This window comes from Pagrus pagrus (genome assembly GCF_965226575.1).
Source record: "Pagrus pagrus genome assembly, chromosome: 2".
Lineage (NCBI taxonomy): Eukaryota > Metazoa > Chordata > Actinopteri > Spariformes > Sparidae > Pagrus > Pagrus pagrus.
Genome location: NC_140186.1, coordinates 3048771 through 3068205, shown reverse-complemented (window position 1 = coordinate 3068205; position 19435 = coordinate 3048771). Strand labels below are relative to the sequence as shown.

General features: G+C 41.8%; 2 protein-coding genes across 2 annotated transcripts in view; both read left to right on the top strand.

Annotated features, from left to right (window-relative positions):
* Positions 1-851: 851 nt before the first annotated feature.
* Positions 852-3619, top strand: LOC311271990 (uncharacterized protein; the record flags this gene model as incomplete). The annotated part of the gene is made up of 4 exons (XM_084378029.1): positions 852-906; positions 2417-2773; positions 2903-3121; positions 3255-3619. The coding sequence occupies 4 exons, from the start codon at positions 852-854 to the stop codon at positions 3617-3619; spliced, it is 996 nt and encodes a 331-aa protein (XP_084234155.1).
* Positions 3620-13151: 9532 nt separating this feature from the next.
* The window catches only part of LOC311271983 (uncharacterized protein), a gene marked incomplete at both ends in the record, with an annotated part of 28867 nt that continues 22583 nt past the window's right edge, over positions 13152-19435 (top strand). Inside the window, 8 exons of the mRNA XM_084378015.1 lie at positions 13152-13206; positions 15875-16231; positions 16361-16454; positions 16749-16844; positions 16911-17234; positions 17703-17782; positions 18686-18913; positions 19199-19425. Coding sequence (XP_084234141.1) covers positions 13152-13206; positions 15875-16231; positions 16361-16454; positions 16749-16844; positions 16911-17234; positions 17703-17782; positions 18686-18913; positions 19199-19425 — 1461 coding nt within the window. The remainder of the gene's footprint in view (positions 13207-15874; positions 16232-16360; positions 16455-16748; positions 16845-16910; positions 17235-17702; positions 17783-18685; positions 18914-19198; positions 19426-19435) is intronic.

The following is a 19435-nucleotide window of genomic DNA, read 5'->3' as shown; positions in this document are numbered from 1 at the left end:
TTTAATACGTATAATACAACATTTTAATCTAATGCAGTAAATTGCTTTGAAGAAATACTGATTGGCCTATCACATCACACCTGTCCTGGCAGAGAAAGACATGTGGAACAGGAAGCACAGTATCTCACAGCATGTACATTATATATTAAAACACATTGAAATGCAACATGAGCCCAGCTCTATCACACTCTGTAGCTGTAACATTTCAAAGTGTTGCAGTGGCTGATTGAAATAAACATCCAGCTTCCAACAACAACTCTGTAGTGTGAACATTATTTCAGTTCCCTCTCTGTGCTGCAGAGGGCGACAGTGTGCAGAAAGTTTTGGATTTCAGCTTTAAACAAACTCTTTTTGTGTCGTCTGAAACAACATTCACACATTTGTGTACATTCCCAACACAGTTTATTGTCTTAACTATACCTTACAGTCTCTGATGAATGTCTGGTTTAGGCTTTTTAATTTAATCAAAGCTCAGATCAAATTCAAGTCTGACTGAACCTTTGCTGTTCTGCTGCCTCGCCTTTGGAACAATATCACATTTAGTGTTCAGTTTGCTGATACGTCCATGTTTTTGAATGCATGGTTTGCAAAACAATAGTCTTATCTTCATTTCATCTTGAGGGTTTACAGGCATTCGTTTCTTCATGCATGTTAATAAAGTAAAGAGGAAGGAAGCCAGCCAGTTAACACCTCGATGTGTGTTTAAGACAACTGTACTGACCAGAGTGACAAACTGTCACAAATACTACGTCCACCCTCTTTATGTAGAAGTGTTCGGTGAGATGAACTGACATTCAGTACTTCTCATGTATGTGATTGACCTGCTGATTTAACAGACGTGAGGAGAAGCTATGAGTTTAACAGCAGCAGCGAGTGGATTTGTTGTCGTCCTTCTCTCTGTTCAAGGTACTGTACGTCTACATTTATACTGTAAGACTGTTAGCATGGTGGGTTTTATAGTAAAGACTTGATGTGCAACAGTGCACAGGTAGAGACAGTAAAGCTGTGTTTGTGTGGATGTACAGTGACTGTACATACTGTACATTAACAAAGAAAAAATCTGAAGAGAATTATGTTAAATAAAATGAATCACTCTGAGGAACTTCCTCCATCATTCAAACTTCCTCCAAACTAAACCTGAGCCTGCGTTCGTACGTGTTAGAGGCTGATCGATGTGCAGCAATAGCATAATTAACACAGGAACCAGAGTTCAGAAATAACACCGGTCGGTATCATGTCTTTCATGTCACGAGAACTTAAATACCATTAGAGTAACAAAATGAATAACAAGTGTAAGTCGCACAATTAACATTTTTGTTTAAAGAATGGGATTAAAATGAGTTTATAAAGTGGAGGTGTTGCTTGTAGTAATGAAGCCACAGAGAATTATCACCCAACTCCAGTTCCTGTCAGCCTCACTGATTTTTTTGTTTTATTTTTCTAACTTGTTTTAATTCACTCTGTGTTCTCATCAGTCTCGTTTCGTGCAGCAGCAGCAGCAGCTGTTTTCAGTGAGAAATATCTAAAAACCAACTGTACACTACCTGCCCAGCACCAAACAACAAAGTTAGCATCTGGCTGGAGACCAAAGTAGAGTATTTAGCTGTTAGACAGATATTTCCCTCAGTATTTGTGACTCTTTCTTGCTTCAGGATAAATTTGTCAGTGTTTTCTTTCTGAGAAAAGTTGCTCAAACCTCAGAGTTCTGCATTTCTCTACAGCTCTCATTCACACTCTGCAGCAGCCTGACCACAGGAAGATGAGCAGCCAGCAGACACTTTTTCATGCGTCACACACTTCTTAGAAGTACTTCTCTCTAAGTACTGTGTTAAAGTACACAGTGTCAATACATTGTTGCTCCTTCACTGCAGCCTCTGTGTGGTGTCCGTCCTCAGTGTTCTTAGAGATCATGTGCACATCTTTCACTGTTCCTTTGCTTTAAATATTCTCATGTAAACCTTAATGACTTGTACATTTCTCCAAACCTCTGCTGACTTTCATGAACCACAAATACCACTGAAACTTGATTTACAGTATCAACCCATTTTTAAAACAGACCTTAAGAGAAACGTGTGATACAGAATAAGTCTTACGTACCGTTCTAGTTAAGATAACAGAGACTGCCCAAAAACCTGTTGATGAATTTTCATTCATCTGATTAACACAGGTGAGAAAGGAGATTCAGGAGATGTGATGCCTTACGTTGAAGTATTTAATGAAGCTCCATCGAGGAGAACAAAGCTCCAAAGTACATGTAGTGAGACAGTGTATTGCTTCACCAGTGCTGAAGGACACTTCCTGGTCTCTGACTATTTAACCTGCTATTGAATACTGCTTGTTTAAGTCACATTGTAATTGATGGATTTTGATTTGATTTTGAGTCTGATTGTAGTTTCTGATGTGCTCTGTGTTACAGTGATACAGGGTCAGGATGACTGGGGAGTGACTTACAGCTCTACTGAGATCTGTGCCTTAAAAGGATCAACAGTGGAAATAAACTGCACATACACATACCCATCCAGAATAGATGGTGGTGATACTGAAGTTAAGGAAACATTCTGGTTTACTAAACTGAGTGGAAATCAAACTGTGGATCTGAGTACAGACTCAGATTATCAAGGTCGTGTTGAGTACAGTTGTTATGAGAAGAGCTGCACTCTGAGAATCACAGACCTGAGAGAGAGCGACTCAGCTGAGTACAAGTTCAGCTCCATAACAAACCAGCCAGGTGGGAGATATACTGGTTCACCTGGAGTCACTTTGAGGGTCACAGGTAACATTTTCATTCATATTTTAATTATTTCCAAATGTTCAACATCTAGACAACAATAATATAAATGTGTTGTGTGTGTATGTTGACAGTTTGTCTAAAATAACATTCTTGTTCCTTCTTCACATCCAGATCTCCAGGTGAAGGTGAGCAGATCCTCAAATCCTAGCAAGAGAGACCTGAAGTGTCACAGCAGTTGTCGTCTTCCTGATCATTCTTCCTACATCTGGTACAAACATGGACAGAAAATTACATCACAAACATCTTCTACTTATTCAGTCCCCTTTAGTAAGGGAGACAGTTATTCCTGTGCTGTTAAAGGACATGAGGATTTCCCCTCTCCTCCAGTGTGTGAGTTTACTACACTAACATAACACCATCTGATGGAGTCTTATAACTACATGTATTTTAATATGGAGACCCTCATTGTGACTCTTCATCAACTCTGGTTTAAAAATGATCAAAACTTTGTTTTGTCTTTCAGGTGTCGATGGTCAAACCTGCAACAGAGTGATTTACACTGACAGAAGCATCTGTGCCTCCAAAGGCTCATCAGTGGACATTTCTTGCACTTACAGCAGTTATGAAATTATCAGATCTAAATTCTGGTTCAGTCCTGAACGTTCTCATCAGTGGCAGAGTCCTTCACGACCTGACTCCCAGTTTGCAGGTCGTGTTCAGGTCCTTGAAACAGAGACAGGACGCTCCACTCTGAGAATCACTGACCTGACAGAGAGTGATTCAGCTCAGTATCGCTTCAAATTCAAAACACAATTGTATGAATGGAGGAGTAGTTTACCTGCTACAACTCTGACTGTCACAGGTACTGATGAACACACACTGATGTAAAACATCAACATAGTACATTTAGAAACAGTGAACATGTTGAAAATGATGGATCATCATGAGTTTGTGTAATAATGACTGTGGTGTTGGCACTAATGTTCACTGCTAGTTCTAGGAATAGTAACTGTTGTGTTGTCGTGTATGTACATCTATCACTGATTTCTGTCAGAACCAGTGATAATAATATTGTTTCTTGTTCTCATATCCAGCTCTGCAGGTGCAGCTGACCAGAACAACAGTCCACCAGTCTGATACTGAGGCAGAGCTGAAGTGTCACAGCAGCTGCAGTCCAGCTGGTCGTCTTTCCTACGTCTGGTTCAAGAACGGACAGAAAGTCACAGGGGTGGAGACATCTTCTTTTAAAGGCCGGGTTTATCCTGGAGACATCATCTCTTGTGCTTTGAAAGGACATGAGAACTACGGCTCTCCGTCAGTCTGTGAGTTTGATCCACTGTATCAGGAAAAAGACATTCATACACACTGGCTGCAAATTGCAGACGGACTCATGTGTAAAGTAGTAAAAGTACAAATCATATTTATTGGCTGTCAGTTTCCACCAGGACGAGTCTGACCAGGGACAGCTCCACGATCAGCTCTCTACACAGCCACTGTGACAAATAGAGACAATTACAATAGAAACAGAGAAAGATACATTTCAGTCACAACAGTCAATTGTCTGTGATAACATATTCTAATGTTTCATTAATACATGTTCATATGTTCTCCAGATGCTCCAAAGCTTCCCTCTGTGTCAGTGAGTCCCTCTGCTGAGATAGTGAAGGGCAGTTCAGTGACTCTGACCTGTAGCAGTGATGCTAACCCAGCAGCTAACTACACCTGGTACAAGGAGAATGGAGATCCAGACCTTCAACCTCTCAGTAAAGAACCACAGCTTGTCTTCAGCTCCATCCAGTCCTCTGACTCTGGAGAGTATTACTGTACAGCTGAGAACGAGCTGGGGAGGAGGACGTCTGAATACATCTCTATTGATGTGACATGTGAGTGAAACAGTTTATTTAAACATAACAGATTAAATGTGTCCAGTCTTTGCAGGAGAAGATTTTACTGTCATGTCTACGTTCTTGTGCTCCTCATTCTCAGTCTGCTGTAATTCACTGAGCAGCTCCAGGAGACTTGAGGAGTTTTCTGCTGTTTTGGGACCCAGATTCAAACAGTGCTACGCACAGCTGTTCACACTTTATGGTTTAAATACTACACAATCTATTGTTGTAACACACTTAACCTATTCTCTTGATACATCTCTAGATGCTCCAAAGCTTCCCTCTGTGTCAGTGAGTCCCTCTGCTGAGATAGTGGAGGGCAGTTCAGTGAATCTGACCTGTAGCAGTGATGCTAACCCAGCAGCCAACTACACCTGGTACAAGGAGAATGAAGACTCACCAACAGCATCAGGACAGATCTTCACCATCACTGACATCAGAGCTGAACACAGTGGGAATTATTACTGTGATGCCCAGAACAGAAGAGGACGTCATAACTCTAACTTACAGCTGATTGTTGTGGCACGTGAGTTATTAATTCCCCAACATGATCATTTATTGTCTGTGAAACCTTTGACAAAACCAACCCCTCTCTCACACGTTCAATTAGGAAAAAACATTACTTTGTATGAGAAGCCGTTAAGGCCAAAAATTACATACTTCACTTGCACATACATATATACTGGAACTGAGCACTTGCACATACATGCATACTCTCAGTAGTGTTTATGCATGTGAGAATGCATACATGTGCGAGTTGAGTACATATATATGTAAAAGTCAGTAAGTATATTGTATGTAAAAGTGAGCATGTATGTACATAAGAGTTAAGCATCAACATTGTCACAGGCCTAGATTTTTTCATGCAGGGAGTCAGAGTGCTAGGATAATGCCTCAGGACAGAAGTCACCAATCTTGTTAGCAGCTTAAGTCATGGTGCTCATCTTTTTCCATAAAGTTAACTATAGTCCATTCTAACATTTAAGAAGAACGGCAACACTGAATGCTGCACAACAGGTAACATTAGAGTTATCTAGAACACTCTTAAATACAGTTTGTCTGGCTTTCAGCCCAAAACGCATTGCCTCAAGGCATGCTGGGGAAACTGTAAGTGTCAATGTAACCAGAGGTAGGATGATTATGACGTTGGAGGTCATTAACCGGAACCAGAAGTTGCTGCCACAATATGGCGCTGTGGGGATTTATTTACACGCGAAGGAGCTAGCCCTCTGACTCCCTGCACGATAAAACTGCATGATAAAACTGATATTCTCACTCTTACATATATACATACTCACTTTTACATACATACATACTCAATTTTACATATATACATAATCAACTCGCACAAATATGCATTCTCACACGCATACACTACTGAGAGTATGCATGTATGTGCTCAGTACCAGTATGTATGTATGTGTAAGTGAAGTATTTATTTTTGGCCTTAACGGCTTCTCATAGATTTTGTCCAACTTACAGTCACGTTTGGACCCAATAACTCCTGTAACTTACAGTGTTTGTGCTCTGTCACTGTTTTCCAGCTGCATGGAAGTTACCAGTTGCTCTCTCAACCACTGCTGTGTTGCTGGTCTTCATACTTCTCTTGGTCTTGTTCTGCATCAGGTCAGCAGTTCAGTTCAGTTTTGCATCTTAAAGGAAATACTTACATATGTACAATGAAATAGTTATTGGCCCTCTAGTCCCTATGACATAAAGCTTGTTTTAAGGCAAGGCAAGGCAAGGCAAGTTTATTTGTATAGCACAATTCAGACACAAGGCAACTCAAAGTGCTTTACAGGCGCATACAATTACAGTAAAAACATTTAAAATACATTAAAACAAATCATTAAAACAAGTTAAGAAATAGACATTTAAACAAAACATTAAGACAAGCTAAGAAATAGGAAAGTAGGCTAAAATATCACAGAGAAAAAGTCACAGTGCAGTTCAAAGTCTTAAAATTGCTTCAGTGAAAGGCAGTGGCAAACAGAAAGGTCTTCAGCCTTGATTTAAAAGAGGTGAGAGTCGGAGCAGACCTGCAGTTTTCTGGGAGTTTGTTCCAGATGTGTGGCGCATAGTAACTGAACGCTGCTTCTCCATGTCTAGTTTTGACTCTAGGGACTGAAAGCAGACCTGAGCCTGATGACCTCAGAGGTCTGGATGGTTCATAACATGGCAGCAGATCTTTTTAAGAAAAACATGTGTTGAGGTACCTCAGTAGCTCAGCTGGTAGAGCATGTGCCTCATGTACAGAGGCTGCAGTGCTCCTGAGTTTGAATCTGACCTGTGGCCCTCTGCTGCACGTCATCCCCTCCTCTCTCTGTCACTCTTTAGAAGTCCAGGAAATTCATCTTTGACACCAGAGCCTTTCAAAAAGTGGGCAGTCGCTGCATTGCTCCATTTATCATTTACCATTTATTCTCTAAATGTGCATTTGAGCATTGTATGAATGCATGCTTGAAAAATATTAACCTATCCTGTAAAGTCTGTGATGAGTTAAGTTTTTGGTTTGTTTCTCTGTTTGGACCTTTTATCCTCTCGTCAGAAGAGTGAAGTCTTCACAACACCAGTCTGAGGCTGAAGAGAGACCAGACAACAGAGCACAGGTATAAACAGAAACATGCTACCTTGTCCTTCTTTGCCTACTTTCTTCACCCACATGAATCACTTCCTTCTCCTTCTATCACCTTCTCATACTTTTGTATGTGCACCTCAACTCATGACCAGAATTAAGATAATGTGAAGGATTAGCTGCAGTGGAAGGGCAGAATGTTAGAGTGAAACGACTTTAAAACTTGTGAACTGGTCCTTTAAATACCCACAATAAATGATGTACTTTTAATATTTACAACATTGATGAGGTGATAATACAAACTCAGAAATATTTATTTTTTCCATGGGTGAATAAACAAGGTGTTCTCAGAGGAAAATAAAGTCCCAGAACACTGTTTGAAGCTAGAAAGGAGGCAGGGTCCGCCACATATAAACAAAGTAAAACAGTATAAATTGTGTTTTCCTTTAAGGTCAGTTTGTTTATCCAGTTTACTCAGTCATGAACACAGAGAGAGTTTGTTTATTGAGTTTGTTTAGACAGAAAAATAATCAGTCAATGAAGCTCTTTCTCTTCTGATTACAATTCCCTCCCCAAAACTACGTAGTGCTCCTTTAAAGACCATACGGGACTCAATGTATATGGTTGTAAATAATGTGTTATGAATGAATATTGTGACCTCTGCTGGTGAGCAGTAGGTAGTGCAATAACAAAAACAAGCTTCAGGATCACACTCGTCCATGTCTTAGCAATGAGGCTGAAAACTCTCCACCTTTTAGTTAATTGAATGGAGATTTGATGCTACAGCGCAGTAAACATTTTATTTACTATCTTAAAGGGCTAGTTCACTCCTGTAGTTCTATTTATCCATCCAGATTGTTTTGTTGTGAGTTTTGGAGTTTTGGAGTCATCAGCCGTAGAGATGTCGGCCTTCTCTCCAATATAATGGAACTAGATGGCACTTTGCCTCGACCTTGTTGTGAACAGTTTCATATAGGAAATATTTTTTTTATCACCGTACAGAAGGAAGCATGCATCTACTCAAGCCATCACCAGGAGACCATTAATGTTTACATCCAGCACTATCATGACCATTAGCCTCTCATCCATAAGTAGCTGCCTGATTCTGTCTGCGCTGTGATTCGATTGGTGGGTGTAGTTCAGTGGAAAGAAAGTAGTTCCTACATGAAACTGCCCACAAGGTCTGTGGATTGTCTTGAGTAACCAGCTCATGATTTCTGGAAAGAGAGATTACTTTAGAGTTTTTAAATGTATTTTTTGGGACACAAGCCGAGCATCTAGTTCCACAATATTGGGTTAGGGTTTCTTTGTCAAGAGTTTTGAATACATGGAAAATGTAAAAGTCCTCTTGTCCCTGTGGCCAGCAGGGAGAAGAACTTCACTACGGCAGCGTACGATTCACATGGACCCAGGCAGACACTCTCTACTCAAACTTCAGCCCAGCTCGGCCAAACAGGAACGAGGAGGAGAGTGTTGTATACGGGACTCCAAACTTCATCAGTGCCTCAGGGTGAGCAGCTCCTCACACAGGAGAATCTTTGCTGCTGTTTGACTTTTAATGAAATACACATTAAGTTTGAAGGTTTTTCAACACACATTTGTAGCTGCTGCACAACTGTTTGTTGTTTTCTAAACTTTTTGGAATTTGAGGTTTCTTGTTAATTATTTTACCATTTTTTCAACAAGGTATTTTAATGTCTGTTTAATTCCTTCACAGAACAAACCATCAAGCAGCTATGGAGGATCCATCTGCACTGTACAGCAGAGTTACCAAAAGCCACCGAGTGTGACGACAGCATGGAGCTGTGGTTTGTATTGATGGATCTTTTCTTCACTGATGGTTTGACTAAGAACGCAGCGTTGGGACAACAATATTTCATTTATACCTCATTTATATTAATGAGGGTAGACTGAACATTAGAAACACCTCTCAGTGTAACACATGCAGTTCCACACAATGACCACAACACCTTCCTACAACTGTTTAAACATATTATAACCTTCATGAAGGCAGAATTTATTACAGGACTGTTGTGTTAGACTGTGTTAGTTATGCTTTAGTGTATATAATAAAACTCCATCTGACTGTAGTTACAGCAGATTGCTTTATTTTCACCTTTTTAATGTTCACAACTGTTTATATCACAAGTCAAATATCCTTTGTATTTCTTCACATGCTCATTTTCTGAATTTGTATTTTTACTGCATTGAAATCTCAGCTCGTTTTATTATTAACTGTCTATATTGCTGTATGTATTTATCTACGATAAAAACTGTGTGTTTACGTTTATCATGTTTTCGTCATCCTGCATGGAAAATAGCAAGTAAGACTGAAAGAAATGACTGTATGTTGGCTGAATGATCTTCAATAAAGATGCTCGGACACAATGCTTCCTCTCTGGCAGCTTCATTGAGAATCAAATTATAACAAAAGTATTAACAGAAGGTACAAAAGTTCCTTTTTTGATATATACAAAATATTACAATATACAAAACTACATATTCCCTGCAAGTCCATGTTTCAGCAGGTCAAACTAAATACGACAGGTAAGTAGACATGAAATGGTCTATGGAAAAACATACATTTAAATTATCCAACTCAATTTTCACTAACAAGACCACGCCACCGTTTAGCATAAAGGTAGTTTTATTTGAATTGATAGAAGGCTTGGTGAGGGAAGGGAAGGGTGTCGAGGTAGGCGGATGAAGGAAAAGTGGAGTAGAGTGTGTTGGACGAACGGAAAGGGGAGTCGAGTACGTTGGATGAACAGAAAGGGGAGTCGAGTACGTTGGACAGGAAAAGGGAGTTGAGGTAGGTGGACGAAGGAGAAATGGGGATGTAGTACTAAATGTACGGTGTTGGTGTACAGCTGATGTCCTCGGGCTGGGTGATTTGGTCATCGTTAAAGAAAAGAAAAAAAAGGTTCTGTAAAAAGAGGACATTGCACCATGTTTGCTCCATTTTACGGAAGTCATCAAAGGTGATGTAGACATGGAGGGAGGGAATGGTGGATGGCAGGGACGGTAAGTGGGAGATAAAGGATCGACATTGAGGGCTGGTGCAAACGGCAAAGTTGAGGTGTCCGAGCTGGGAGAGGAGCTGGTGCTAAGTGCAGCAGAGGAGATAGGGGGAAGCTTCCCGCTTGGGAGGGAGGCTTGGGAGGTAGGTGTGTCAAGGGTGATGCCGAGGAATTAGAGGGATGTGCTGGGTCCTTCAGTTATTTGGCGGAAAGGGGAGCGCCTGATACGAATGAGGAGTTGGGGATAACCTCAATGCCTGGGTGGAAACCAAAAGTGGAAACGTGGGTGAGGAAGTGGACGAACTAACTGGTCGGGGTGGTGTTTTGATTGGACTTTGAGATGGTGATGTCGATGGGCGTTTAGAGGTATTGGCTTAGTCGGAGTGCGTGTTCAGTGGGATGAGCTGGGCTGCTCTTGATGGTGTGGGGAGCCCTCTGGGGGCAGCAGAGGGCCAATTGGATGTCTGAAAAAGCTGGGCGAGGTCAATGTAGGCACCTGATAGGATCTGCTGCCTTAGGGAAGTTGAAATGGGTGAGGGTCGTGCAGCTGAAGGGGGGCGGATGGGAGGGGTGGCAGAAGCCAGAGTGAAGTTACCGGTGGTCCTGGTGTTAAAGATGGGTGGAGCGACAGGACTGCTGGTAGAGGGCGCTGTGGGAACAGAAAAAACAGGGATTGTAGGTGGAGGGAGGGGTAGAGGGAAAGAAAAGGAAGAAATTGGGGAAGGCCGGCAGTGGACAAGCCCTGGCCTGAGGTGGCAGTGGCTGTGTGCGCATTGGTGTGGTTGGTAGTGGTTGCTGGAAAGGAGTAACTGGGGCTAGCCACAGAAGCTATGTTAGCGGTGGGACAGGAAGAAAGAAGAGAAGAGGAAAGGATGGAGGGATGGAGGGATGCATGTGTTAAGGATGATTGTGCAGCCTGTGGACACAGGGAAGAGAGAAATGAGGAAAAAGGTTCGACAGGTGAGACACATGGGGAGCAGGCACCGGGAGATACGACCTGGCCCGTTGCAGCAGCTGGAGGAGATTGCAGAATGCTGCAGCCAGCTGCGTGGTGACATCATCAGCATGCCGACGTCATGCCTGAGGGCATGCTGAAGGCGAGCACCTGTCCAGTTGGAGATGGATGTGATGAAACTGATTTTAATGACCTTTTACTGTCTTATGAGCTTATATAAAATCAGCCATCCAGGTTATGCTAATTCTAAGTGATGTATCGTGTGCAACTGGACTTTTCATCTGTCATCCAAGAGGCTTCTTCAGTTCTAACTAATTTGAGGGGAGTTGCAGGCTTTACTGTCCTTACAGAGGCGTTAGGGCCACTTGTGAGTCGGTGATCTGACCGCCTTCATAAGGGTCGTGAGGGCTAGGTGGGTCCAGAGGTGCAGCTCATTTCTCTCATGTCTCTCCATGAATCCTCGGTTGGCGTGACTAAGAAGCAGGGAAAAGACCCAAGTGAGGGGAATGTGGTTAATTTAGGTGAAATGGGATGTACCCACTGTTTGTCTAGCTTTTTCCAGCCTATCAGTCCTTTCCCTGTTTCTAGTGTTTTTCCGTTCATGTCCCTCACCTGACTTCTTCTGCCTTACTCCACCTGCACCTCCTCCCCTCGTTAGTTCAGTTTGTATTTTAGTTAAATCTTTTGTTCAGTCATTGTTGAGTCTTTTCCTGTGTTTCTGAGATCCTGCTGTTCCTGTTCCTGTTCCTGAGTTTCTCTTATCCCTCTCCTGTTCTGTTTCCCTGATGTTCCTCTGTGTTTACCTGTTCCTGGTTTTGTTGAATCAAATTAAACCTCATCCATTGCATTTCCTGCCTGCCGTCTCAAACATTTGGGTCCATCTTCACCCAAACCACCAGTGTGTATTCACCTCAACACATTTACTGCAAAATTATGTTGTAAGTTGTTGATATTGATGTTGTAAGTTCAGCTCTCATCTCTCTTCATCAGTTGGAGTCTGGTCCTGATTATACCAACATCTCAGCCTTGAACAGTTTTACTGCAGCATGTAGCAGAAGATCTGAGTGGCATGCAGCTTTATTTTTAACTGTGCAGATACGTTACATATGTTAAGGATGCAAAATGCTGTTTTTAATGTAAGAATCACATCACACCTGTCCTGGCAGAGAAAGACATGTGGAACAGGAAGCACAGTATCTCACAGCATGTACATTATATATTAAAACACATTGAAATGTAACATGAGCCCAGCTCTATCACACCCTGTAGCTGTAGCATTTCTGTTGAAATAAACATCCAGCTTCCAACAACAACTCTGTAGTGTGAACATTATTTCAGTTCCCTCTCTGTGCTGCAGAGGGCAACAGTGTGCAGAAAGTTTTGGATTTCAGCTTTAAATCCTGCCTGTGTTCCCAGCACTTCTTTGGCTTGTACTTCATTTGTTTTTTGTATTTTTTGCTCTTCTTGGATTTGTCCATTCTGTTGTTCTGATTGCCTTTTGAATTTTCCTTTTGTATTTTCTGATTTTGTTTTTAGCTCATCAGTCAGCAGCCTTCTCTGACACCTAGCCAGACCTGCCTCATGCCATAGTCCTGGTGCAAGGTTCTGGCCTCCAGTCCTGTTGCCATGTTGCCAACCTTCTGCTCTGGTGTCCAGCTGCTAGGCTCTCCTGCTACTGTCCAAACACCAGACAGAGTTTTACCTGCATTGTTTGTAAAGCAACAATAAAAATAATTTCTTTATTTCATCTTGAGGGTTCACAGGCATTTGTCTGTTCATACATATTAATAAGATAAAGAGGAAGGAAGCGAGCTAGTTAACACCTCGATGTGTGTTCAAGACAAGTGAACCAACCAGAGAGAGACAAAATGTCTCGTGACCATGTCCACCCTCTTTATGTAGAAGTGTTTGATGAGATGAACTGACAACAGTACTTCTGCTGTATCTGATCGACCTGCTGATTTAACAGACGTGAGGAGAAGCTATGAGATTAACAGCAGCAGCGAGTGGATTTGTTGTCGTCCTTCTCTCTGTTCAAGGTACTGTACGTCTACATTTATACTGTAAGACTGTTAGCATGGTGGGTTTTAAAGTAAAGACTTGATGTGCAACAGTGCACAGTTAGAGACAGTAAAGCTGTGTGTGTGTGGATGTACAGTGACTGTACATACTGTACATTAACAAAGGAGAAATTTGAAGAGTATTCTGTTAAATAAAATGAATCGCTCTGAGGAACTTCCTCAATCGTTCAAACTTCCTCCAAACTCAACTTGAGCCTGTGTTCGTACGTGTTAGAGGCTGGTCGATGTGCTGCAATAGCATAATTAACACAGGAACCAGAGTTCAGAAATAACACCAGTCGGTATCATGTCTTTCATGTCACGAGAAATTAAATACCATTAGAGTAACAAAGTGCACATTTGTGTATAAAGAATGTGATTAAAATCAGTGTGTAAAGTGGAGGTGTTGCTTGCATTTCTCGACAGCTCTCATTCACACTCTGACCACAGGAAGATAAGCAGCCAGCAGACACTTTTTTCATGTGTCACACCCTTCTTATAAGTACTTCTCTCTAAGTGCTGTGTTAAAGTACAGTGTCAATACATTGTTGATCCTTCACTGCAGCCTCTGTGTGATGTCCATCCTCAGTGTTCTCAGAGATCATGTGCACATCTTTCACTGTTCCTTTGCTTAAAATATTTTCATGTAAACCTTAATGACTTGTACATTTCTCCATACCTCTGCTGACTTTCATGAACCACAAATACCACTGAAAGTTGATTTACAGTATCAATCCATTTTTAAAACAAACCTCAAGAGAAACGTGTGATACAGAATAAGTCTTACGTACCGTTCTAGTTAAGATAACAGAGACTTAGCCCTCGTATTGTCCTCCCATGTACTACGCACCTTTTGTCCTCCCGGGTCAAATTGACCCGATCTGTTTTGACTGCTTATAAAACGTGAGGTATGAAATGATCACCGATTTTTTTGTTTCAACTTTTTAGTGAATATGTATCTTACATATCTAACATATATTTTACACTTATTTTTGTAATTAATGGTATGATAGACCTCATTTACATAAAGTTACACCTCATTTTTGAGTAAAAAAAAGCAGAAATTCTGAATTATTTTCACTATGGTTATGATCACAGGCACACAAGTTGATGGAATATCACGGACTGGTATATGTCAAAGTTTAGTCAGGATATTGTTTTGAAACCATTTCATTTTTTTTAATGGCAGCAAATAGTCACACCTGTTGGCCTCCCGGGTCAAAATGACCCGGTCTTGTTTGACTGTTTTATAAAGCATGAAGTACAAAATTATAACTCAATTCTCTGTTACACCTTTTAGTCAACTTGTTTCCAACACATTACCACAATTTTTACATACATTTTTGTAATGTATGGTATAGTATACCTAATTTCCATGGAATTATACCTCATTTTTGTGTAAAAAAGTCATATGTCAAAGTTTAGTCAGGATATTGTTTTGAAACCATTTAATTTTTTTATGGCAACAACTGTTGTCCTCCTCTCTCTGTAGATAGATCAGAATTTGCTTTGAAGTGTGTGTGTGTGTGTGTGTGTGTGTGTGTGTGTGTGTGTGTGTGTGTATGTGTGTGTGTGTGTGTGTGAGTGAGTGTTAGAGGTCATTGTGTGTGTGTGTGTGTGTGTGTGTGTGTGTGTGTGTGTGTGTGTGTGCATGTTCATTGTGCTACAGAGTGAAATGTGAAATGCCCCAAGGATGCTGTAAACTCAGTGTTTTGTTTATTGTTGTCTTGTCCCCAATTGGAGGAAGGCAATTGGTGAAATTAGGTTTACACATCTGTAGCTTTGAAGTTCTGTGTGTGTGTGTGTGTGTGTGTGTGTGTGTGTGTGTGTGTGTGTGTGTGTTGTGTGAGTGAGTCTTAAAGGTCATTGTGTGTGTCTGTGTGTAGCCCCATGTAGGTAGATCAGAAGTTGTGGTGATATTAGGTTTACACATCGGTAGCTTTGAAGTTGTGTGTCTGTGTGTGTTTCTATGTGTGTGTGTGTGTGTGTGTGAGTGAGTGAGAGTGAGTGTTAGAGGTCATTGTGTGTGTGTGTGTGTGTGTGCGTGTGTGTGTGTGTGTGTGTGTATGTTCATTGTGCTGGAAAGCGCAATAGTGTGACCCAATGCACCGCTAAATGTTGCCACAGGTGCTATAAATTTTGATAAAACAAACAAACAAAAAAATATCATAATCAATTTTACTCGCAAAGACCGTAGTATGGAACCATCCATGTAATTTTCAGGCAATTATATGGAAGAAAACCAAAGTTTCGACATTTTAACTTTTTAAAGCGTGTCAAAAAGACCCGAAGACAACAGGAGGGTTAGTTAGGTTAGTGAAGACACAGGAACCTCTGCACACACAGAAGCCTGTGACCCCGAGCATGACCTCAGGATAACTCTACCTCCTCTGTAAGCAGAGTGGGAGATGTATAGAGACAAATGTACTACTATGAACCTATGAGACTGAACATGTGAAAATTCCTTTACAAAACCGTCTGAAGGCTGCCTGTGCTCGCCCACCCCAAACACAAGTTTGTATGAAGAGAGCCACAATATTTTGGGAAGTGTAGCTTCACAGACTGAAGCTCCTCCACTACAGTGAAAATCTGTCTCCTGATGATGTTTTGAGTCTGATTGTAGTTTCTGATGTTCTCTGTGTTACAGTGATACAGGGTCAGGATGACTGGGGAGTGACTTACAGCTCTACTGAGATCTGTGCCTTAAAAGGATCAACAGTGGAAATAAACTGCACATACACATACCCATCCAGAATAGATGGTGGTGATACTGAAGTTAAGGAAACATTCTGGTTTACTAAACTGAGTGGAAATCAACCTGTGGATCTGAGTACAGACTCAGATTATCAAGGTCGTGTTGAGTACAGTTGTTATGAGAAGAGCTGCACTCTGAGAATCACAGACCTGAGAGAGAGCGACTCAGCTGAGTACAAGTTCAGCTTCATAACAAACCAGCCAGGTGGGAGATATACTGGTTCACCTGGAGTCACTTTGAGGGTCACAGGTAACATTTTCATTCATATTTAAATTATTTCCAAATGTTCAACATCTAGACAACAATAATATAAATGTGTTGTGTGTGTATGTTGACAGTTTGTCTAAAATAACATCTTTGTTCCTTCTTCACATCCAGATCTCCAGGTGAAGGTGAACAAACTGCCTTCTTCCCGCCCAGAGCTGAAATGTGACAGCAGTTGTCGTCTACCTGATACTTCTTCCTACATCTGGTACCACAATGGGCAGAAAATTCAGTCACAAACGTCTTCTACTTATTCAGTCTACTTTAATTCTGCAGACAGTCACTCCTGTGCTGTTAAAGGACATGAAGATTTCTCCTCTCCTCCAGTGTGTGAGTTTACTACACTAACATAACACTCTGATGGAGTCTTATAACTACATGTATTTTAATATGAGACCCTCATTGTGACTCTTCATCAACTCTGGTTTAAAAATGATCAAAACGACCTCCTACTCTCCTCTGATTCCGGCTCCCTCACCATTCTCCTCCTCCTCGACCTCAGTGCTGCCTTTGACACCGTCAACCACTCCATCCTCCTCAGCTGCCTGAAATCCATAGGCATCACCGACTCCGCCCTCTCCTGGTTCAATTCATATCTGTCTGAAAGATCTCACTAGATTGCCATAAACAATCACAAATCCCACACCACCCCTGTCTCATACAGAGTCCCCCAAGGCTCAGTGCTTGGCCCCATCCTCTTCATCCTCTACATGCTCCCACTTGGTCACATCATCCGCCGCCATGGACTTCACTTTCACTGCTACGCCGACAACACTCAGCTCTACATCACCACCAAAACCATCGCTCCAGCCATTCTCTCCACCCTCACCAACTGCCTTACCGACATAAAAACCTGGATGAACCACAACTTCCTCAAGCTCAACAGCAATAAATCTGAAATCATAATCTTTGGCCCAAAATCCACCCTCCCCACCTCCCAGAACTTGTCACTCTGCATCGATGGCCACTCTGTCACTCCCTCCCCCTGGTCAGAAACCTTGGCATCTACATGGACCCTACACTCTCCTTCAAGTCACACATAAAACCATGTCACCAAGACATCCTTCTTCCACCTCCAGAACATAGCACGCCTCCGACCAACCCTCTCCTTCCCGGCCGCCGAAACACTAATTCATGCATTCATCACCTCCAGACTCGACTTCTGCAATAGCATCCTGTATGGTCTCCCCTCCTCTATTCTTCAAAAGCTGCAAAATGTTCAAAACTCAGCTGCCCGACTGCTCACCCGCTCCCACTCCAGAGAACACATCACACCTATCCTCCATCAACTTCACTAGCTACCTGTAAAAGAACACATAAATTACAAGATCCTCCTCATCACCTACAAAGCCCTAAACAATCTTGCCCCTTCATACCTGACAGATCTCCTCCATCGCCACATTCCCCCTCGCCGACTACGCTCTGCAGATGCTTACACCCTCACCCCCATCACCAGGACCAAATACCGCACCCTAGGAGACAGAGCCTTCGACATTGCTGCCCCTACCCTCTGGAACTCCCTCCCCCTGACCATCCGTAACTCTGATTCACTGCCATCTTTCAAAAGTCATCTCAAAACCCATCTCTTCAACATCACTTACAAGCGCTGACAAAATCATCTTCCACCATCTTTCTTCTTATTTTTCCTGTGTACTCTTTTATTTTCTGTATTGCTGTTTATCTACCTTTGTTTGAGTCGCTGTATGTGTATGTATGTATGTATGTATGTATTGTCTGTTTGTTTTGTGTTTTTTGTAAAGCGTCTTTGGGTACCCAGAAAAGCGCTATATAAAACCTATGTATTATTATTATTATTATTATTAATAATAATAAAACTTTGTTTTATCTTTCAGGTGTCAATGATCAACCCTGTGACAGAGTGATTTACACTGACAGAAGCATCTGTGCCTCCAAAGGGTCATCAGTGGACATTTCTTGCACTTATAGCAGTTATGAAACTATCAGATCTAAATTCTGGTTCAGTCCTGAACGTTCTCATCAGTGGCAGAGTCCTTCACAGCCTGAGGACCTTAGTGAAGACTCCCAGTTTGCAGGTCGTGTTCAGGTCCTTGAAACAGAGACAGGACGCTCCACTCTGAGAATCACTGACCTGACAGAGAGTGATTCAGCTCAGTATCGCTTCAAATTCAAAACACAATTGTATGAATGGAATAGTAGTTTACCTGCTACAACTCTGACTGTCACAGGTACTGATGAACACACACTGATGTAAAACATCAACATAGTTCATTTAGAAACAGTGATCATGTTGAAAATGATGGATCATCATGAGTTTGTGTAATAATGACTGTTGTGTTGGCACCAATGTTCACTGCTAGTTCTAGGAATAGTAACTGCTGTGTTGTCGTGTATGTACATCTATCACTGATTTCTGTCAGAACCAGTGATAATAATATTGTTCCTTGTTCTCATATCCAGCTCTGCAGGTGCAGGTGACCAGAATAACAGTCCACCAGTCTGATACTGAGGCAGAGCTGAAGTGTCACAGCAGCTGCAGTCCAGCTGGTCATCTTTCCTACGTCTGGTTCAAGAACGGACAGAAAGTCACAGGGGTGGAGACATCTTCTTTTAAAGGCCGGGTTTATCCTGGAGACATCATCTCTTGTGCTTTGAAAGGACATGAGAACTACGGCTCTCCTTCAGTCTGTGAGTTTGATCCACTGTATCAGGAAAAAGACATTCATACACACTGGTTGCAAATTGCAGACATGTGTAAAGTAGTAAAAGTACAAATCCTATTTATTGGCTGTCAGTTTCCACCAGGAGGAGTCTGACCAGGGACAGCTCCACGATCAGCTCTCTACACAGCCACTGTGACAAATAGAGACAATTACAATAGAAACAGAGAAAGATACATTTCAGTCACAACAGTCAATTGTCTGTGATAACATATTCTAATGTTTCATTAATACATGTTCATATGTTCTCCAGATGCTCCAAGACTTCCCTCAGTGTCAGTGAGTCCCTCTGCTGAGATAGTGGAGGGCAGTTCAGTGACTCTGACCTGTAGCAGTGATGCTAACCCAGCAGCTAACTACACCTGGTACAAGGAGAATGAAGACTCACCAAAAGCATCAGGACAGATCTTCACCATCACTGACTTCAGAGCTGAACACAGTGGGAATTATTACTGTGAAGCCCAGAACAGAAGAGGACGTCATAACTCCA